General features: G+C 38.5%; 1 protein-coding gene across 1 annotated transcript in view; it reads right to left on the reverse strand.

Moving 5' to 3' along the window:
• phf8 (PHD finger protein 8) overlaps window positions 1-11,815 on the reverse strand; it is a 57,636-nt gene extending 45,821 nt beyond the window's left edge. Inside the window, exon 1 of the mRNA XM_039776268.1 lies at window positions 10,363-11,815. Within this exon, the coding sequence (XP_039632202.1) occupies window positions 10,363-10,460 (98 nt within the window). The 5' untranslated portion in view covers window positions 10,461-11,815. The remainder of the gene's footprint in view (window positions 1-10,362) is intronic.
• Window positions 11,816-18,878: the final 7,063 nt, after the last annotated feature.

Here is an 18,878-nt window from a genome sequence, read left to right on the forward strand (position 1 = left end):
AAAAACAAAAATATCAGAAGAATAACTCAAATCCACTCATACCCATATTCAAACACCAAGTAAAATGTTCTCCAGCAAAGATTTAAACTAAAACTAAGGTGTCATCTCTATGAGTAACAACCAGTCATTTTAAATAGAAGTAAACATGTAATACTAGTTGGTACACCTTCATTGATAGGTGTAGAAATTATTAAAAAATGTTTTTGATATGATTATTCCTGCATGATAAAGTGGCCGTTGTCCCATTCAGACAGGGTTTTAATGAAATACAAAGACCCCTTAAGCGAGTCTACTCCCAGTCTGCATTCCAGAGAGAACATCTAAATGAATGGATAAACTGAAGCTGTAACATTTGTTCAGCTTACTTTCAGAATTTTATCTGATAAAACAGAAATAAATCAAAGATGAGTTGCCACATCTGCATAGGTTCCATTACATAAAATGACCATTCTATAACTGCAAGCTGTGCTCTGGCTCAATATGATGAAATACATAATAAACCTATAAACAGACACTAGTTCTAAAAGTGAAAGAGACTATAATCCAATTACCCACGTCTTCACCACAAGTAGGTGCTTTCTTTCTCTTTGGAAAAAGAAGCTGACTAAATCTTGACCTCTCTTTGGGCCTGGAAGCTACCTTTCATAAAGCCTTGTAGATGGACACACTAAAATAACATTAACTCTAAGATCCACTCCTACTTGACAAGCTCTGTGCTAGTGACTGAGTAAAATCAAGAAACCATACTTCAACATGGGTAAGTTCAGTGCCTAAACATCTGTACCAGAAAAGAGTCACGTTTTTCCCAGAGAAAATGGCAAAGAACCTAAAAGCAGGTTGAAGAAGACAACATCTCATCATAGACAAAGGGCCACATGTATGCAAAGTTCACCACTCAAATCTCTTGATAGTTATTATGATTCATGCCAATCCAGCTAAAAGCTCTATCCAACCCGAGACTATTTCTCTCTGCTTACATTCAATATGGAGACTACGCACTGGATCATCTTTGATCATTTACTCCTAGTGGCTTCGATGTAAATGTTTTACTTGTATAAAGGTGATAGAATACTCTGGAAAATGTATGCATTGTTCAGTAATTCAGTTATTTATCTCATTTCATTTTCTCAGTACTTTCATCATATTAAATTGAAAACTCTTTTTTCTACTGCAGCCATGAAAACATTCATATTCAAAGAGTGACCATCACAGATAAACCTCGCAACACTGGTTTTATTAGAAAAAAGGGCTACAGAATTGATGATACATGTTGGACTGCCTTCACTGCTAAGCACAACATATACCAGTTATATAGATGGCAGGATCATTTATTAAGAAATAATAAATTGCACAACTCGCATTAAAAAAAATTATAAACCACCAGAGCTAATATGTTACTGTAACTAGAAGTTGTAATTGCCACACTTGATTTGACAGCAGAGCAGAACTGGAATGAAAAAAACAACTGAATGTGTTTGGGTAATCAGCAGCCTTGTGTGTTTAAAGGAATACTCCACCCAAAATGAAGTTTGTAGTGATAACTGAAAAAAACGTAATCTCATGCTTTCATGTGGAACAAATAAAAAAAAGTATCAGAAAGAACAGAAGTCTATGGTGGTAAGCAGTAGACATTGAAGAAATGCCCCAAAGGTTTCGACATAGAAGGAATACAAAAAGGCCCTGCCAAGTTTGGCCAATGTGCTAAAATATCTGTCATTCATTGTGACGAACACTGGTAAATAATAAATACAGGTTAACTATCTGCCATAGCTGGTTATTAATCAAGTTAACACTACAGTGTATTATTTTACTTTTACTCCATAAGTTATACAAGTTATATATTAATATTTTTACAGGATAAATGATTTATATATAGGCTAAACAATTTAAATTAACCCATTCAAGGTCATGCTATGTTAGAGTGACCCAACTGATTGTTAAATAAACAATGTTTAATTTTGGATAGGATGACAAGCTGCTGGTACCTCTTTTCTTACAGATTTCCTTTGAAAATACTACTACTCATATGGTGAGGTCTAGACACAAATATAAAGCCAAACACATATTATTTTGAATATCTGTTAATTTTAGGCTAATGGACAAATGAGTGGGAGCTTATAGTATTTCACAATTGCCAAATACTTCAGAAACTGACAAGATATGGAGTGTTTGTGATTTTAGTAAGGGTAGCTCACCATGATAAATTACTGTTTGAAATACAGGTAGCTCAGTTTCTCAGTACTCCATCCAGGTCACTCTACACCATGCATTTGTAAATCATAGATTATGTTAAATTAGCTGTGTTACTCAGGAAATTGCCCGGGCAAAGCCAAAGCAATGGACAGTTGTACTTTATACACTGTGAGTGGAAAAAAAACACACCAAAATGTTTTTCATCACATCTTCAACAATAGTCGGCTGATTTACTTAATTTTTGATACAAAGTGTATGTAATATGTTTTCCAACAACAGTTGTATTAATTACTCACATCAAACAAACAACATCGCTGCACTAGCTTATTGAACTTAAGTCTTCGTGTTTTGACATAAATGAGATTACCTTTTCATTCAAAGTTATCAAGAAGATGTGGAACAGTAATTTTAATAACTGTTTTATGATTTATTAAAGAAGTTGTTTGAAGTGCTTTCCCTTGGCACGAACACAAGCCCTCAGTCTTGGTCTCCACTGATCAACTGCCTTGTCAACAACACTCTGTTTCAGTTCAGCCCAGACAGAGATGAGGCGCTGCTTCAGGTCCTCGATGTCTCGTATTGGAGTCTGGTAGACTGGCTGTTGTTAACTGCTGTGCACGGCGCTTTTTCAAGCACTTCAGCTTCAGGTCTTTATGGATTATCTCAACCACAGTTCTTTGGCTTATTCCGATTTCTCTAGCTATCTGTCGAGTTGTTCTGTGAGTCTGTGGTGCATCTTCTTGGCTTAGTACAAGATCGTTAACAGCTTCAATGTTTTCAAGTGTATGCACCGAGCGCGGTTGACCACTGCCTGGTTGCCGGTCCACAGTGCCGGTCGACCGAATCTTTCGTAGCAGCACATCGAGGCCGTTTTTGTTCCAACCTTTCTGTGGGAACTCTTTTATCAGTCGACGACTGCTGTAACCCTTTAGCAGAACCAAATTCTTAATAAAAATTCAGTCTTCTGTACTGAAACCCATTTTTATCTGCAAATTTAGCAAGGGTCAAACTTGTTTACAAACTTTATCGTCTGCGTTCGCACGTATTGACGGCAACCGAATTTATAAATAAGTAAGATCTTATACTGCTTTGACCAGGCTTTGACACAAGTTTATACAATGTTCCAAATTTTATCAAAATCGGCCGACTATTGTTGAAGATGTGATGAAAAACATTTTGGTGTGTTTTTTTTCCCACTCATAGTGGAAGTAGTACCATATAATATATATATCTCTCTCTATCTATTTGTATTTATATAGAAACAGATATCTATCAATCTCTCTCTCTCTCTCTCTATATCTATATATATATATATATATATATATATATATATATATATATATATATTTTTTTTAATTCAGGGACACACACTATTACTGTAGTTCACTGGAGCTGCATAGTCTTGAACATGCTACATACAGTACAGTTAGGGCAGGGCGATATGGAAATTTGTTTTATAAAGTTTCCATTTTACTCCTAAGTGAGATGTAAAGATATCATAAGGTTAATTCTGGTTTAAAAGTTGAACGTGACAAATGCACTCTAGTACATTATAAAATTGTACTTCAAATAAATAAATGAGGAATATATAATTAACTAAAATCAAAATTCAAAACAGGTGTTACAGGAAAATACAAAATGCACAACTAAATTCTTTGATCAAGTCCAAATAAATAAAATAGGTAATACAAAATAAAGTCTCAATTCTGACCAGTCAAAAGCTTTCTAGTTTTATAGAACACACTAAATTTGTTGGTCAACTCCAAATGAAATAAAATCTTAAATCTAAAACTATCATGTTTTACAGAACACAAAGTAAATTCATTAGTCAGTTCCAAATAAACAAAGTAGGTATTAATACAAAATAAGATCTCAAAAACTACCTCTATACTGTATCCTTTCTTTGTATAGTTTCACACCGTTTTAAATGGTTGGGAAACAAACCCATACATAAACAAAGACATTCTGAATATATCCTCAGTACAAATTCAAGCAACTTTCAAATGTAAACGGAGTAGAACATAAACAAAATTGATATATTCACTCAACTGCGGTCAGCTTAGGATCCAAAGCAAAAAAAAAAAGAAGGAACAAGAAACCCCACTAGTGCAGCACTTGCTTAGGTCTGGGACTGTAAAGTCTTGCATTGTGCAGGCTTTAAAGAATGCCACTGTTTCAGTTGGTACAAAAGATTAGAGGTACAGTATTACTTGTCTTTATGGGAACATGCTTTCAACACAATTTGCAGTGCACGTTACTCTGCTTCTTGTAGGGCCTTAAACAGCCAAAACATCTCCAAACTACCAAATTCTTCTAACCCTTCTTTTCAACAATGTCTTCAATCTTTTGAGCCTTAGGCTGTGTCCACTGGGGTGTCTTCTTTGGTAACTCTGTTTTTTGTTAAAATTTTCAATCGTCGTTTTCTCTTTTATCTCACTGCTCCTCCTGACATTGTGTGCTGTTGCCAGTTGCTACTCCGATGCTCAGTACAGTGTGTTTCAACCTAATCTCATTTGGCTGTAGCTTTGTAATGCATTCCCCTAAAATACCTCCTTGAGCAAGGAATCAAATTAAACAGTTTCAATACTGAAATTACGTTTTTTTTTTTTAAAAAAAGGCCAAATCAATGTTTAATGGAACTTGTCTGTAAAATACGAAATGATGAGATTTTTCTGTGTTTTCAGGAGAACAATATGTGCCCTGCGATTTTCAGTACATCATCACACCACAGTGATGCTCATGCCTTGATGCTGCTCAGGTGGAAGTTTACACCTTAAAACACACTAATTCATAATCTACTACGGGTATTTTACAGTCAATAAGAGTTTTGAGGGATGGCCAGCATCTTTACCTGTCCAAGACAACTCCTTAAATGAAGGGCAGGGTGAAATGACTTTTGAAAGGTGCTATTGCCCCAAACTACTACTTGGCAGCCCCCTTGGTTTTCAACGATGCCTCATATTCCATCAGGGCTGTATGGGAATTGGTATTTGCCAGCTTAGCCCTGTTGGGTTCTGTGAATGCTGCCAGGGGGAGCTGCAGAGCCTCAATTTGGGCTTTCACCACACCTGGGAGTAATTCATGACCTCGCTAACAAGCCAACTAGAACACTCCCAGGTGTATCATAAAGAGAGCCGCCCGCCATCATTCTGGGAGCCACATCTGAGGAGGAGGAGAGGAGGCTGAAAGGACAAAGAAAGAGAAAGACAAGAAGAAAAGGCTAACTGCTGTAGTGGGCTTGTGAACTGTGTTTGGCAAACTTGTGTCTCTGCCTGTTGTGTTTGGATGTTTGGGGAACGGTGCACCACCCTGGTGGGCATAGCGTATATAATGTTTGAGTCAAACATGTTATGTTGGATTTATTGCTACCACCAGAGGAAGAAAATCCTGGGAAAGCATTATGCCTGTGCACAAATCTAGAATTTGAAACTTATGCATGCTGTCAATATCTTTACTCAATAACTTTCTAACTGTGAGACAGAATTACACTCTTCAAAGTACAATTCAAATATATGATATGTGCTTTTGCTATCAAGTTATATTAAGTTATATTAAGTTTGCCTTCAAAAGCCGTATGAATGACATACAGTATATGCAGTGTTTGCAGATTTGTATTTAACAGTGAAGCATGCAGTTTCATTTGTTCTGCTGACTTCGTTTATTGGCAAGAATGCGTCTCATTTAATATAGTAAATGCTAATTTAATAGGGAGATGTGCCTTGGCTTTTGAAGCATCACAGCACTACATACATTTTCTCTTGGTATTGAGTAGTAGGACGTTGTACCATGTTGGCCATTATGGATGCAATGAGAAGTCAAGCAAAATTATACAGTGGTGTGAAAAACTATTTGCCCCCTTCCTGATTTCTTATTCTTTTACATGTTTGTCACACAAAATGTTTCTGATCATCAAACACATTTAATCATTAGTCAAATATAACACAAGTAAACACAAAATGCAGTTTTTAAATGATGGTTTTTATTATTTAGGGAGAAAAAAAATCCAAACCTACATGGCCCTGTGTGAAAAAGTAATTGCCCCCTTGTTAAAAAATAACCTAACTGTGGTGTATCACACCTGAGTTGAATTTCCGTAGCCACCCCCAGGCCTGATTACTGCCACACCTGTTTCAATCAAGAAATCACTTAAATAGGAGCTGCCTGACACAGAGAAGTAGACCAAAAGCACCTCAAAAGCTAGACATCATGCCAAGATCTAAAGAAATTTAGGAACAAATGAGAACAGAAGTAATTGAGATCTATCAGTCTGGTAAAGGTTATAAAGCCATTTCTAAAGCTTTGGGACTCCAGCAAACCACAGTGAGAGCCATTATCCACAAATGGCAAAAACATGGAACAGTGGTGAACCTTCCCAGGAGTGGCCGGCCGACCAAAATTACCCCAAGAGCGCAGAGACGACTCATCTGAGAGGTCACAAAAGACCCCAGGACAACGTCTAAAGAACTGCAGGCCTCACTTGCCTCAATTAAGGTCAGTGTTCACGACTCCACCATAAGAAAGAGACTGGGCAAAAACGGCCTGCATGGCAGATTTCCAAGACACAAACCACTGTTAAGCAAAAAGAACATTAGGGCTCGTCTCAATTTTGCTAAGAAACATCTCAATGATTGCCAAGACTTTTGGGAAAATACCTTGTGGACTGATGAGACAAAAGTTGAACTTTTGGAAGGCAAATGTCCCGTTACATCTAGCGTAAAAGGAACACAGCATTTCAGAAAAGAACATCATACCAACAGTAAAATATGGTGGTGGTAGTGTGATGGTCTGGGGTTGTTTTGCTGCTTCAGGACCTGGAAGGCTTGCTGTGATAGATGGAACCATGAATTCTACTGTCTACCAAAAAATCCTGAAGGAGAATGTCCGGCCATCTGTTCGTCAACTCAAGCTGAAGCGATCTTGGGTGCTGCAACAGGACAATGACCCAAAACACACCAGCAAATCCACCTCTGAATGGCTGAAGAAAAACAAAATGAAGATTTTGGAGTGGCCTAGTCAAAGTCCTGACCTGAATCCAATTGAGATGCTATGGCATGACCTTAAAAAGGCGGTTCATGCTAGAAAACCCTCAAATAAAGCTGAATTACAACAATTCTGCAAAGATGAGTGGGCCAAAATTCCTCCAGAGCGCTGTAAAAGACTCATTGCAAGTTATCGCAAACGCTTGATTGCAATTATTGCTGCTAAGGGAGGCCCAACCAGTTATTAGGTTCAGGGGGCAATTACTTTTTCACAGAGGGCCATGTAGGTTTGGAATTTTTTTTCTGCCTAAATAATAAAAACCATCATTTAAAAACTGCATTTTGTGTTTACTTGTGTTATATTTGACTAATGGTTAAATGTGTTTGATGATCAGAAACATTTTGTGTGACAAACATGCAAAAGAATAAGAAATCAGGAAGGGGGCAAATAGTTTTTCACACCACTGTACCTTTTTTGGCTAACTGTGCCGATTATCTGCTCATGCCATTGCTGGTGCAGACAAGCCTAATGGTCACTTAGTTTAAACCTTCTGTTGAAGTTTACTTGTTGCTAACATTGTTTGCGCAGGCAATACTCCGACATCTCACTGTCCTATATGCATAACTGTGTGTCAAATTGCACCCCTGCACGACCCTGATGCTTGGAATGGTGGACATCTTTAGAAGGGCTCAGTACAATTACGGAATGAATGTGAAGCCTCCGTTCTTTTATTGGGGCTGTTTAGAGCATTTAAAAGCAATTAATCTCATTATCTTTTCATTTCCACTTGCTAATGTGTGACAAAGCAAAGTAAACTATTACACCTAATTTGATCAGTGATGTTATGTTGCTCTCAAAACATGCACAAATCTGTTTCTGAATTAATTCCATAATGGTATAAAAGTGCCAATGACTAAATCCTGCTAGTGTTTTGCTTTTTATTTATTTATTTTTTTTAAACATATGATTGCGTGCTGAAATTTTCAACAGTGAACACTTAAACATTTCCACAGTTGACCCCTGCTGTTGTTCTTTTCAACATGTGTTGAAGTTGTGTTGTATTATTACCACAGGGAGCCATTTTTATAATATTTTTTTCCTCAGTTTCTCTCATGTATTATTGTGCTTTCCGAAGTAATGTTTCTGCTTGCAGCAATGCATGAGCATAGTACCGACTTTCTCTTTACTCCCAATACTAAAAAAAGCTGGTACAACTACGTTTTTGGAACTTTAGTACCAAATTATTACCAAAGTATTGGTTTTTGTGACATTCGTAGTTAATAGTAAGGAACTTTCACAAAAGTTAAAAGAAGAAGTAATACCATTAGGCATAAGATTTCCTGAAATTGTAACATCCCAAGAGACACTATTGGGAACATAAGAAGGTTTACAACTGATGGCACAACTGCAAAACAGCTGTGGAGACTGCCCAAAATTTCATCAAATGCCCTTAGCAACTTAACCCAAACAAGTAAGAAAACCCTCGGTGTTACAGCAAAACACATACAGGAGGACCTGATAAAGGCCGGGACTAGTGTTAGATCAGTACTAAAATTTTGACTTCAGTATCAATACTAGCTTTTGGACGTCAGTGCTGGTACCAAAAAGATGCCGAAGCAAATAATTGGGTAACTCCTAAAACCGCCATCTTACTTTAACCTCCCTGATACAAAGCACAACTGCTTGCTTCCCTGGTGCATTGAACAATCACACCACACTATGCACCGCTTCCTTCTTTATAGCCCTTAAGTCCTGATTGCATCAAAACAATAGGGGTGAAAACCTGATCAAATCAGAACAGAACACAGTGTCCTATGAAGTCCCAATAGTGTTGAAATAATGCGGGGAGGGGGTGGTGTGGGATGACTGGCAGGTTATTGAGAGGAACATTGACTTTACTTCTGGTAAAAAAAAAACAAAAAACTGGTACCTTACTGTTTCAAAATTTGTATTGTCTGGTGTGTTTTTTTTTCTTCTGTACTGGTATACCGTACAACCTTCGCTGGGAAAAGTGTTTCAGTGGCAACTATTTGATAAACACTGAACAAATAAGGATGTTATGGCAAAACTCCAAGACACATAAATACGGAGTCATTTTAATGAGAAACATGATGCCTTTTGTTGGGGAAGTGAACTTTGGTGATCATCGGGCACTACAGCAAGACATTGATTTCCAAGCCCAACTCTAAGTCAACCTAAGCTTGGTTGAGAAATAGATCCTGAAATGCCCTGGAGTGGCCTTTTCAATTCCTGAATTTAAATCCCTTAGAAAATTATTGGTGGGATACAAAGAAGGCAGTTGCAGTACAAAGGCCATCAAACATCAATGAGCTGAAGGCTTTTGAAATAGCAAAGATTCTAACTGAGAGGTGCAAGTAGCCAGTCAGCACTTACCGAAAATTGTAGACATTTTAACGATAAAGGATGTTCCAAAGAGTACTTAAGTTGTAGGTGGAATAATACTGAACGTTCAAATTTTTGATAAAAAACACATTTTTCATTTGAACTTAGTTAAGTCAACTTATGCTCTCATGAACTCAAATATTTATCAGTAAATATTTTAGTTGTTTTATAAAGCTTTTTGTTGTATATTTTACTTAACCTCGATTCATATCACTGTAATGTATTTTGAGGTAATGGGGTTGAATATTTGCAATTGCAACGGCACAGAGATTAATCTCACTACTTAAGTTTTCGTTCTGAATGTGTTAGTAGTAACCTTATTGCTATCCAAGTTTGTTTTTTTTCTTCTGCAGTTGCCCCTGTCAACATATACAGAGAATAAGGATTACATGTTTCAACCCTGTAATATAAATTTACTGAAATCATCTCAGAATATTCTATTTAAAAAATGCCGATATCTACAATATGTTATCGTTGGCTGCCTGCTACTTCAGCCTGCTTTGCTTTGTACAGCATCATGCAATGGCAAGAGACTAACACTGACATTGTCAACACTACTGTGCATTAAATCAGAAAAATAAATTTTGCTTTTGCAGTTTAACAAACTTTCTAAATCCCCAAGATCAACTATTGCTACACCTATTTCAGTATCTGAAAAAACAAAATCAAAACTATTCAATCACTCACCTTTAAATGTTTGATTTAAGAAAACAAACTTCTTTAAAAAAGTACTGCTACAACATTTGCTATATCTACAAAATACATTAATTTATGTGAAACCCTTACCTGCCATGGAACCAATCTTGACAAACGTCACACTCGATCATGAACCTTGTCACATCATAGGGAAGTCGGCAGAGACAGTAGACTGGTACAGATGCCATGATATCTTAGCACACTTCAGCAACACTCCAAGGGACCAAAAAAGTGCAATTTACTTAATGAAATAAGTTGGAAGGAGGACTTTGTCCAGTCAGTCCAACATCTGGATTTTTTTTTCTGCTTCTGGTTGCCAGTCTTCTATTATTTTTCACAATGATTTTTGTCACTTTAACCACTAAAGCCAGCATCTGGGTGACATTTCAGAATAAATAGCATGTAAAAGTCACTCAAAACCATGATCACTGAAGTAAGTGAAAATTCTAACTTTTGAAGATGGAGATGTGTAAGGTTGTCACACTAAAAAAACAATGCACCTGTTAACTGTAATATATAAAAATAAATTGAAACAAAGGTTTTCTAATTACTATATACAAAAAAGGTTTAGAAACATTAAAAATATGCGCTAAACGAACTTTCTCTTATTCTGAAGGAGGTATATACAAATACTGGTTGACGCGTTTTTTCCTGTAGATTCAGGCTTCATACATTTAATTTTCTTTACTTAAAAACAAGTATCTACACTGACTTTATAACAAAATTTCTTTTGCGAAGGAGAGTATCTTATTTTTGAAAAGTGCAAAAAGTGATTTAAAAACCTGTACACTGGAGAATAAAAATATTTACATTATGAGAAAAAAATAGCTCCAGCTGCAAATATCTGCAATATATAACAAAACGTTTTCACAAAAAGAGGCAGTGTTGATGGGGCAGCTGCCGCGCTCGACCACAGGACTATTTACATGGAAAGAGGCGACGAGCCCCAGACGATCTTTGTCCCACGGAAGTAGAGCCGACGCCGTTTGTCTTCCAATCAGGTTCCACTGAAGCGATCCACACATAAAAGTGTCCACGAAAGGAACATGCAGGCAACTTTTGCTTCTCGACTCCGGAGTTTAATCTAGCCCGCTGCATACATACAAACGCCGCTTTGGTGTTATCCCCAATTAATGTATAAACACTTGGTGGTCACTTCTTATGACCCGTTCTTGTCTGTTAAAGGTCGCATTGTCAGTCCAAAAACTCGCTCAACCTACCCACAACCCTCCCCCCTCCCCGATGCAACGGGCCTTCAAAAGCTTCTAGACGCGGCTTCCCTTCTCAACTCGGAGCCGATGGCAGTCTTCGGGCCTTCGTCAAGAAACGTCAAATCCACCTTTCGCACAGCCGCTCCAAAGATTTACAGTCCAATGCGTTATCGAAGATACCACCAAGATTTCAAATATGCCGTCTCTTGGAGTACAGGGGCGACGTACTCGCTTTCCTTCGTTACACACAGCAAAACAATATTAGAAAAGAGCCAGAATCGCTCCGCAACACCGCCATTACACCCAACATCCTCTGCTGTCCAACAACTGCTGAGCAATAAAGTTATGGCAAATTGAATGCTCTCCGAGTGAAATAAAGTTAAGTGTTGAATAGGACGCGCGTCAGAGAATAGCGCATGTGCGTTCAAGGCTGCATCTATCGTTGCGTATTTGTACACTGCGAGGAGAAGACATTATTATTAAATGTACATATGTTTAAATATGCCAGTGTCCAACTGCAAGCAACAAGTTAAAATCCTAACCTATATCATATGTGGTTTTGTTTATTGTTTGTTATTTATTCACTGTTCTACAGGGAAGAATCACGTTCATGCCTGTAAACACAAAAATATTTAGGGCAAACCCGGCTGCAGACTTCACGTAGTGTACTTGCACCAAAATGAAATAATCATTGTATTAAAACAAAGTGTTCATACCAGAACGTGCCATTGTAATTTTGCCAAAGATACCATTATTGTTTAGTACTACTTATTAATATCAATTACTAAGCGTGTGCGAGAAATGTATTGTAGTGCCCGCGCCGAGTTCCACAGTGGATCGTATGCTCGTTTTGGCTGCTTGCTCGCCTTTGCAGCACTAGATGGAGTTTTTGTTCTTCTTAATTGTAAGTTAGCTGTTTTTATAGACGCCCCTGACCCTGGCTCTGAAGCTGCTTATTTGGAATTCTAGCTCTTGCTATGGGTAACTCACCCCTGACTTATGTAACATGCCAGCGCCATTACAATATACTTTTTATTGAAGGAAAGGAGGAAGAAATGGCTTACGAAAACATGGTTAATTTATATTCATACCATTTCAGCTAGCAAAACAAAGTAATAGAATATAAAACTATTTATGTTAACATTTTTTACAGTGTAATACCAAACCCTTTTTCTGAGCTACTTAATCTAATTTAAAGTGGGTCAGAGTCTATCTAATGTAACACATTGGGTGACCAGGCAGTTCCATTTTTATGCATCGCATCCTGTTTAATAACTGAAATACAGTACACTGCCTGGCCAAAAAAAAAGTCACCAAAAAAAAAAGGTCACACACTCTAATATTTCGTTGGACCGCCTTTAGCTTTGATTACGGCACACATTTGCTGTGGCATTGTTTCGATAAGCTTCTGCAATGTCACAAGATTTAGTTCCATCCACTGTTGCATTCATTTTTCACCAAGATCTTGCGTTGATGATGGTAGAGTCTGACCGCTGAGCAAAGCCTTCTCCGGCACATCCCAAAGATTCTCAATGGGGTTAAAGTCTGGACTCTGTGGTGGCTAATCCATGTGTGAAAATGAAGTCTCTTGCTCCCTGAACCACTCTTTCACAATTTGAGCCCGATGAATCCTGGCATTGTCATCTTGGAATATGTCTGTGCCATCAGGGAAGAAAAAATCCATTGATGGAATAACCTGGTCATTCAGTATATTCAGGTAGTCAGCTGACCTCATTCTTGGAGCACATACTGTTGCTGAACCTAGACCTGACCAACTGCAGCAACCCCAGATCATAGCACTGCCCCCACAGGCTTGTACAGTAGGCACTAGGCATGATGGGTGCATCACTTCATCTGCCTCTCTTCTTACCCTGATGCGCCCATCACTCTGGAACAGGGTCAATCTGGACTCATCAGACCACATGACCTTCTTCCATTGCTCCAGAGTTCAATCTTTATGCTCCCTAGCAAATTAAAGCCTTTTTTTCCGGTTTCCTCACTGATTAGTGGTTTTCTTATGGCAGTCACTTGAGTTCCCTTCGCATTGTGTGTGTGGAAATGCTCTTACTTTCACTAATAAACATAGACCTGAGTTCTACTGTTGTTTTTCTTTGATTTGATTTCACCAAACGTTTGTGATCGCCGATCACGATCATTCCTCGAAGATGATGGGTCCCCACAATCCTTCCAGTTTTTAATAATGCGTTGGACAGTTCTTAACCCAATTTTAGTAGTTTCTGCAATCTCCTTAGATGTTTTCTCTGCTTGATGCATGCCAATGATTTGACCCTTCTCAAACAGACTAACATTTTTTCCACGACCACGAGATGTGTCTTTCAACATGGTTGTTTAAGAAATGAGAAGCAACTTATTGCACCAGTTGGGGTTAAATAACGTGTTGCCAGCTGAAAGATAATCACCCATGCAGTAATTATCCAATAGGAGGCTCGTACCTATTTGCTTAGTTAAATCCAGGTGGCAAATTTTTTTTTTTTGGCCAGGCAGTGTATATTAAAATGTCCAGTTTTAACTCACTGCTTATTTCAATTAACACATGCAAAACTCTCAGGGAGAGGGGGACCCCACTCACCTGCGTTTCAATGTAATGCATGTTTAAATTACTTGCTTACCCGAACTTGACTGCTTGATGAATAAGTCGGGACTATGAAAACTTGGTCAGCCCAGGAACACAGCACTTTGTATTTTAATATTAAGTATTTGCTGCATTTTCTTCACCTTTGTGTTATTTTTTATATGTTACTAATTAAGTGTAAACACAAAAATGCTAAAGTGTGTAATATTTTAATATAACTGCATTAATTTAATAACAATTTATGGAAGTCAATGTCACAGAGATTCAGTGCCAATAGTGGCAAAGGGGAAAAACCCTACATGGTGTGCCAGTTCATAACAGACCATATCCATACTGGTCCAATTTAGAGCCGTCAGTTAACCTACTGTAACTTGCAGGTCTTTACAATATGGGAGAAAACCCCACATTGACATGATGAGGGCATGGCAGCTCCCACACGAACAACTAGGCTCAATTTGGAAGCCAGTCTCCTTGAAAAGTGTGGCAGTAGTGCTGCACTGCTGTGTCTTATTATTTGGCTGCTGCTGCAGTGGTTAGTGATACTACCATTCAGTTCTACAGTCTTAGGTTTGAGTCCTTGATCAAGCGCTGCATTTATGGCTCCGGGTTTGTGGTGAGTAAGCGAATGTACCACGATAAGCTTCAGCCCAACATCACCCTGATTTTTAATAAAAATAGGCTGATGGATGGAAGACAGGCTTTTCCTTTTGTCTCTTGTTTACTGCAGTTGGAAAATAATCAAAGAATAAACCTAATTTCCCACAGCATGAGGTAGAATTCCAGGTGTCTTAAAATGCCACAGTTTCATACGACTATTAGTCACATACCACTATTATACAGTTTCTAGTGTTTTCTGTTTCACGAGGTATGCTGGGTTTTCTCCCCCCACATTTTAGATTAATTCACAAGCCCAAACTGGCTCTCAGTGGGGATGAGTATGCCCTGGGATGGACTGGTGTCTAATTGGGGTTGGTTATTGTCTTGCACCCAGTGCTATCAGGATAGCCTCCAGCTATGACTACATTGAAATCAAGTTCAGCGGGATAAAAAGTGGATGTGTAGTAATTATTACAATTTGAATATGTGCCTCCACCAAGTATTAAACTGTCTGGTGTGCATGTAGTTTCTCTGAGTGAATAAATAATACTTCAAATGACACAATGTTTCCTATTTGTTTATTTTATAAATTATTTTTATTTAACACTGACAACTCACCTCCCACCTGTTAGATGCAGATCTGTTAACAGGAGAGATATATTAAACAAACAATGACTGATAACATATAAGAGAGTAGTACTGCGTTCTGGCAAAACAAAATGAAAATTGTAATGAAAAGTGTGATCAACTAACATATTTAAATGCGTTGTGATAGGTACTCGTAGAAAGAAGATCAGGTACAGAATGCAATTACCGCAGTCCTGACTTTGAGCAAATCAAACGAGTCCATCACATGTCATCATGCAGCTGGCTTGAATGCGCTGGGTAACTAGCCAGTGTTAAGTAATTAATATGGCTCTGCTGCTATCTTAGAAAGCTAAGTTATACATTCCAACAACCTTGAGTTTGTTTTATTGCCTACTGCTCTATATCAAAATAAAAAATACAGTATATTTACAGTAGTAATGTTTATCTGAGACCACTTACAATATTAAAATGTAATGTAACTAGCTGTGTGTGGTCGTTGGGACAAAAAAACAACCTGAAGACTTCCTAGCAGCTTTACTTTACTTTTGCAGAAGCGTCAGATAAATGGGCTGGGACAGGTGATAAATAGATAGTGTGGAGCCGACCCGGACACAGACAGGCGGACATGTTGTTCTTCACCACCGCACGTTTTATTAACAAAAATAATTACAATAAATGGTCACTAAGACCCAGTCCAAAAGTGCACAAACCCCAACACACAGTCCTGGCCTCACAAATGCCTCTCTTCGGGCCGCCTCCACACCTCTCTTGTGCCTTGTCCTTCTTCCACCCGACTCCAGCCTTGAATGAAGAGAGACGGCCCCTTTTATATGCTCCCGGATGAGCTCCAGGTGGTTTCCGGCACTCCCCCATCACCGGGTGTCCTCCTTAATCTTCCCCCCAGCACTTCCGGGTGTGGCGGAAGTGCTGAGGTAACAGGTCCCCAAGGCATTGGGGCGCCTCCTGACGATGACCACGGGCCCCTACATGGTGGGGCTTCCATGCCCTCAACCCGTGGCCCCCAAAGCAACCAGGATGGCGGCCCCCACATGATCCAGGGTGGGCGCAGACCCACATCCAGTCCCTCACGGCATCCCGGCCGGGTCGTTGCCCCTGGCATCCCTGACAATAGATAATTTATTAATCCCCAAGGGGAAATTCACATTTTCAGCAGTAGAAGTTGACAACCTAAATAGACGAGTCTCGGCGTGTAAAAATCCATGTCCAAATAGTAAAAAGTGTCTAGGGGCCTCATGCATAACGCCGTGCGTAGAATTCACACTATAACATGATGTAAGCACAAAAGCTGAAATGTGCTTACGCACAGAAAAATCCAGATGCATAAATCTGTCCGTTTGCCCACTTCCGCATTCTTCCACTCTATAAATCCTGCTCAGCGTGAAAAGTAACGCACATGCATGCGCCTTCTGTCATACCCCGTCTCCTCCCAAAATTACGCTTCTTTGAATATGCAAATCAATATAAATAGCCCTTAAGCTCAGCATTATGAGAAAAGGCAATGGCAAAAGCAAGAGGAAAAATATAAGAATTTCAGCGAATACCAAGTGGAGGCAAAGAAAAATGTACTATTTGTTGGTTTAAACAGTGGTATAAACAATAAAAGGAAGTTGATCGAGTAACATAGCGTGTTGGAGAAACTTGAACGCTCACGTTCACAAAGTCGCATAGTGCCCAAAATAAAAAAGAAGTTGTCACATATCAAAGTCGCTGTGAAAAGGCGAGACATAGCCCACCATCTGAGTGTCATATGAAAGCTTATTAGGGTACAGAGAAAAAAAAGGCACACAGTGGGAAAAAAGCACGAAATGTTAACTTCAATCTCAAAATTTCCACTTTGATCACGTAGTTTATTTTGTCATTAAAGTACAACATCATAAACTTCATCTTAAAATCATTTAATTTACTAATTTCTCAAATCCCATCGTAACTAAAGTAGCATATTAAATGCTTTGTTTTGTATTTGATCTTTTGCTCTGTGTGTGTGAATCACTACATGCTTCCGCTTTCACTTTCTCCGACTGGACACAGAATCCATTACATTTGTGATATTACAGCTCTCTGAATAATTAAAATACTGAGATGCATACATGATATCTTTTTCATGATGATAGGAGTTAAAACATGTCATTAAACAGGGGAACATGGGGCGTGATTGTATGCGACCTTCGATGAAATTATTGTAGCAGTACTGTTTCTTAAAACATACTAATATCCAATTCCTGTCCTTACTTTTCTTTCTCCAAATACCCAATTGCCACACAATCAGCTCTGTAATAGACGTTAAGCCATCTGTAAGCTAACAACGACGATTCTACAAAACGTTTAAGGAACATTGAAATATCTTTGTAGTACATGTTTAATTATTCTATCCATCTATCCTTCCAATGTCGCGTCAGCCCCAGAAAGAATACAGAACAAGGTAGGATCAATTCGTGAACTAGTTAGTGCTGTGGCACCGTGTCCTTACATGTTTAATTATTAACAATACAGATTATTTAAATGAAGTTAAAGTTTTATCTATATAATATAATCAACATATTTTGCTGCATTTCTTCTTAAAAATGTTATCGTCATCATATGTAAATACGTGCTTTATAAAGTGGCACAGGTTGTGTAATATTATAACTGTAGTGCAAGTTTACAGTGGGGTGATTGTACTTATAAGTACAAACAGTTCTACAAGGAGCAATTGATTGAGTGCGTTTATAGTTCTTGGGATGAAACTGTTTCTGAACCGCGAGGTCCGTACAGGAAATTCTCTGAAGCGTTTTGCCGTGGATGAGGCAGCATGTGCTTGATGCTGTATACCGATAATTCTCTTTCCGATCAGTTGCTGCTGTGATTCCCCACTCAGATACAGTGATATAAATACTCAGAGTGGTGCAGTGAGAGTAATATGGAAAAAGATGATCTGCTGTGGCAACACCTAATGGGAGCAGCTGAAAGAAGAAAAAAAAGGTGCAGTGAGAGTAACAACACTAAAGCAGTTATGGTATTTGGAATACTATGGCTGTTCCCTCTACCATTATATTGTTACAAGTTAATTACAATCAGATGCATTACACTAATAAACAATATGTGGTTAGTTTCAGTGTATTTATAAAGCCGCGTCAGGAAAATAAAGAGTAACCACACAGCAACAGTAGCACTGCTTTGACGCTGGGTGCCGCCAGTCTGCAAAACCGAGCGGAGAAGTTGCGTACAACAGGATATGAGGTATGGTGAAAATGTGTGTGGCTTTACGTTAAGTGTAGGTTTTATATATTGCGATATGAATGTGGAAAAGTTCTTATGCAACATTTCTGTGCGTACGCACCTTTTATGCATGAGGCCCCAGGAAACGAGTCCACATAAAAGAAAGTGGTAGGAGTGATCAGAGAGATAGAGAAAAAGGTAGAAAGATAAAGAAGATAAAGTCATACAAGGAGCTGCTGGAAAGGCTGCCACTCATGGCGGCGCCTAATGGAAACTACGTACCTATGTTTGAAATGGACGTGTAGTTGAGTACAGCTGTGGGACAAATTGAGTGGGAGAGGCTGGAACCTGCAAACATATGGTAGCTTGTTGTGTGAACGTACAACATATATGTACCATAA

The sequence above is a fragment of the Polypterus senegalus genome, chromosome 13, assembly GCF_016835505.1.
Source record: "Polypterus senegalus isolate Bchr_013 chromosome 13, ASM1683550v1, whole genome shotgun sequence".
NCBI lineage: Eukaryota > Metazoa > Chordata > Cladistia > Polypteriformes > Polypteridae > Polypterus > Polypterus senegalus.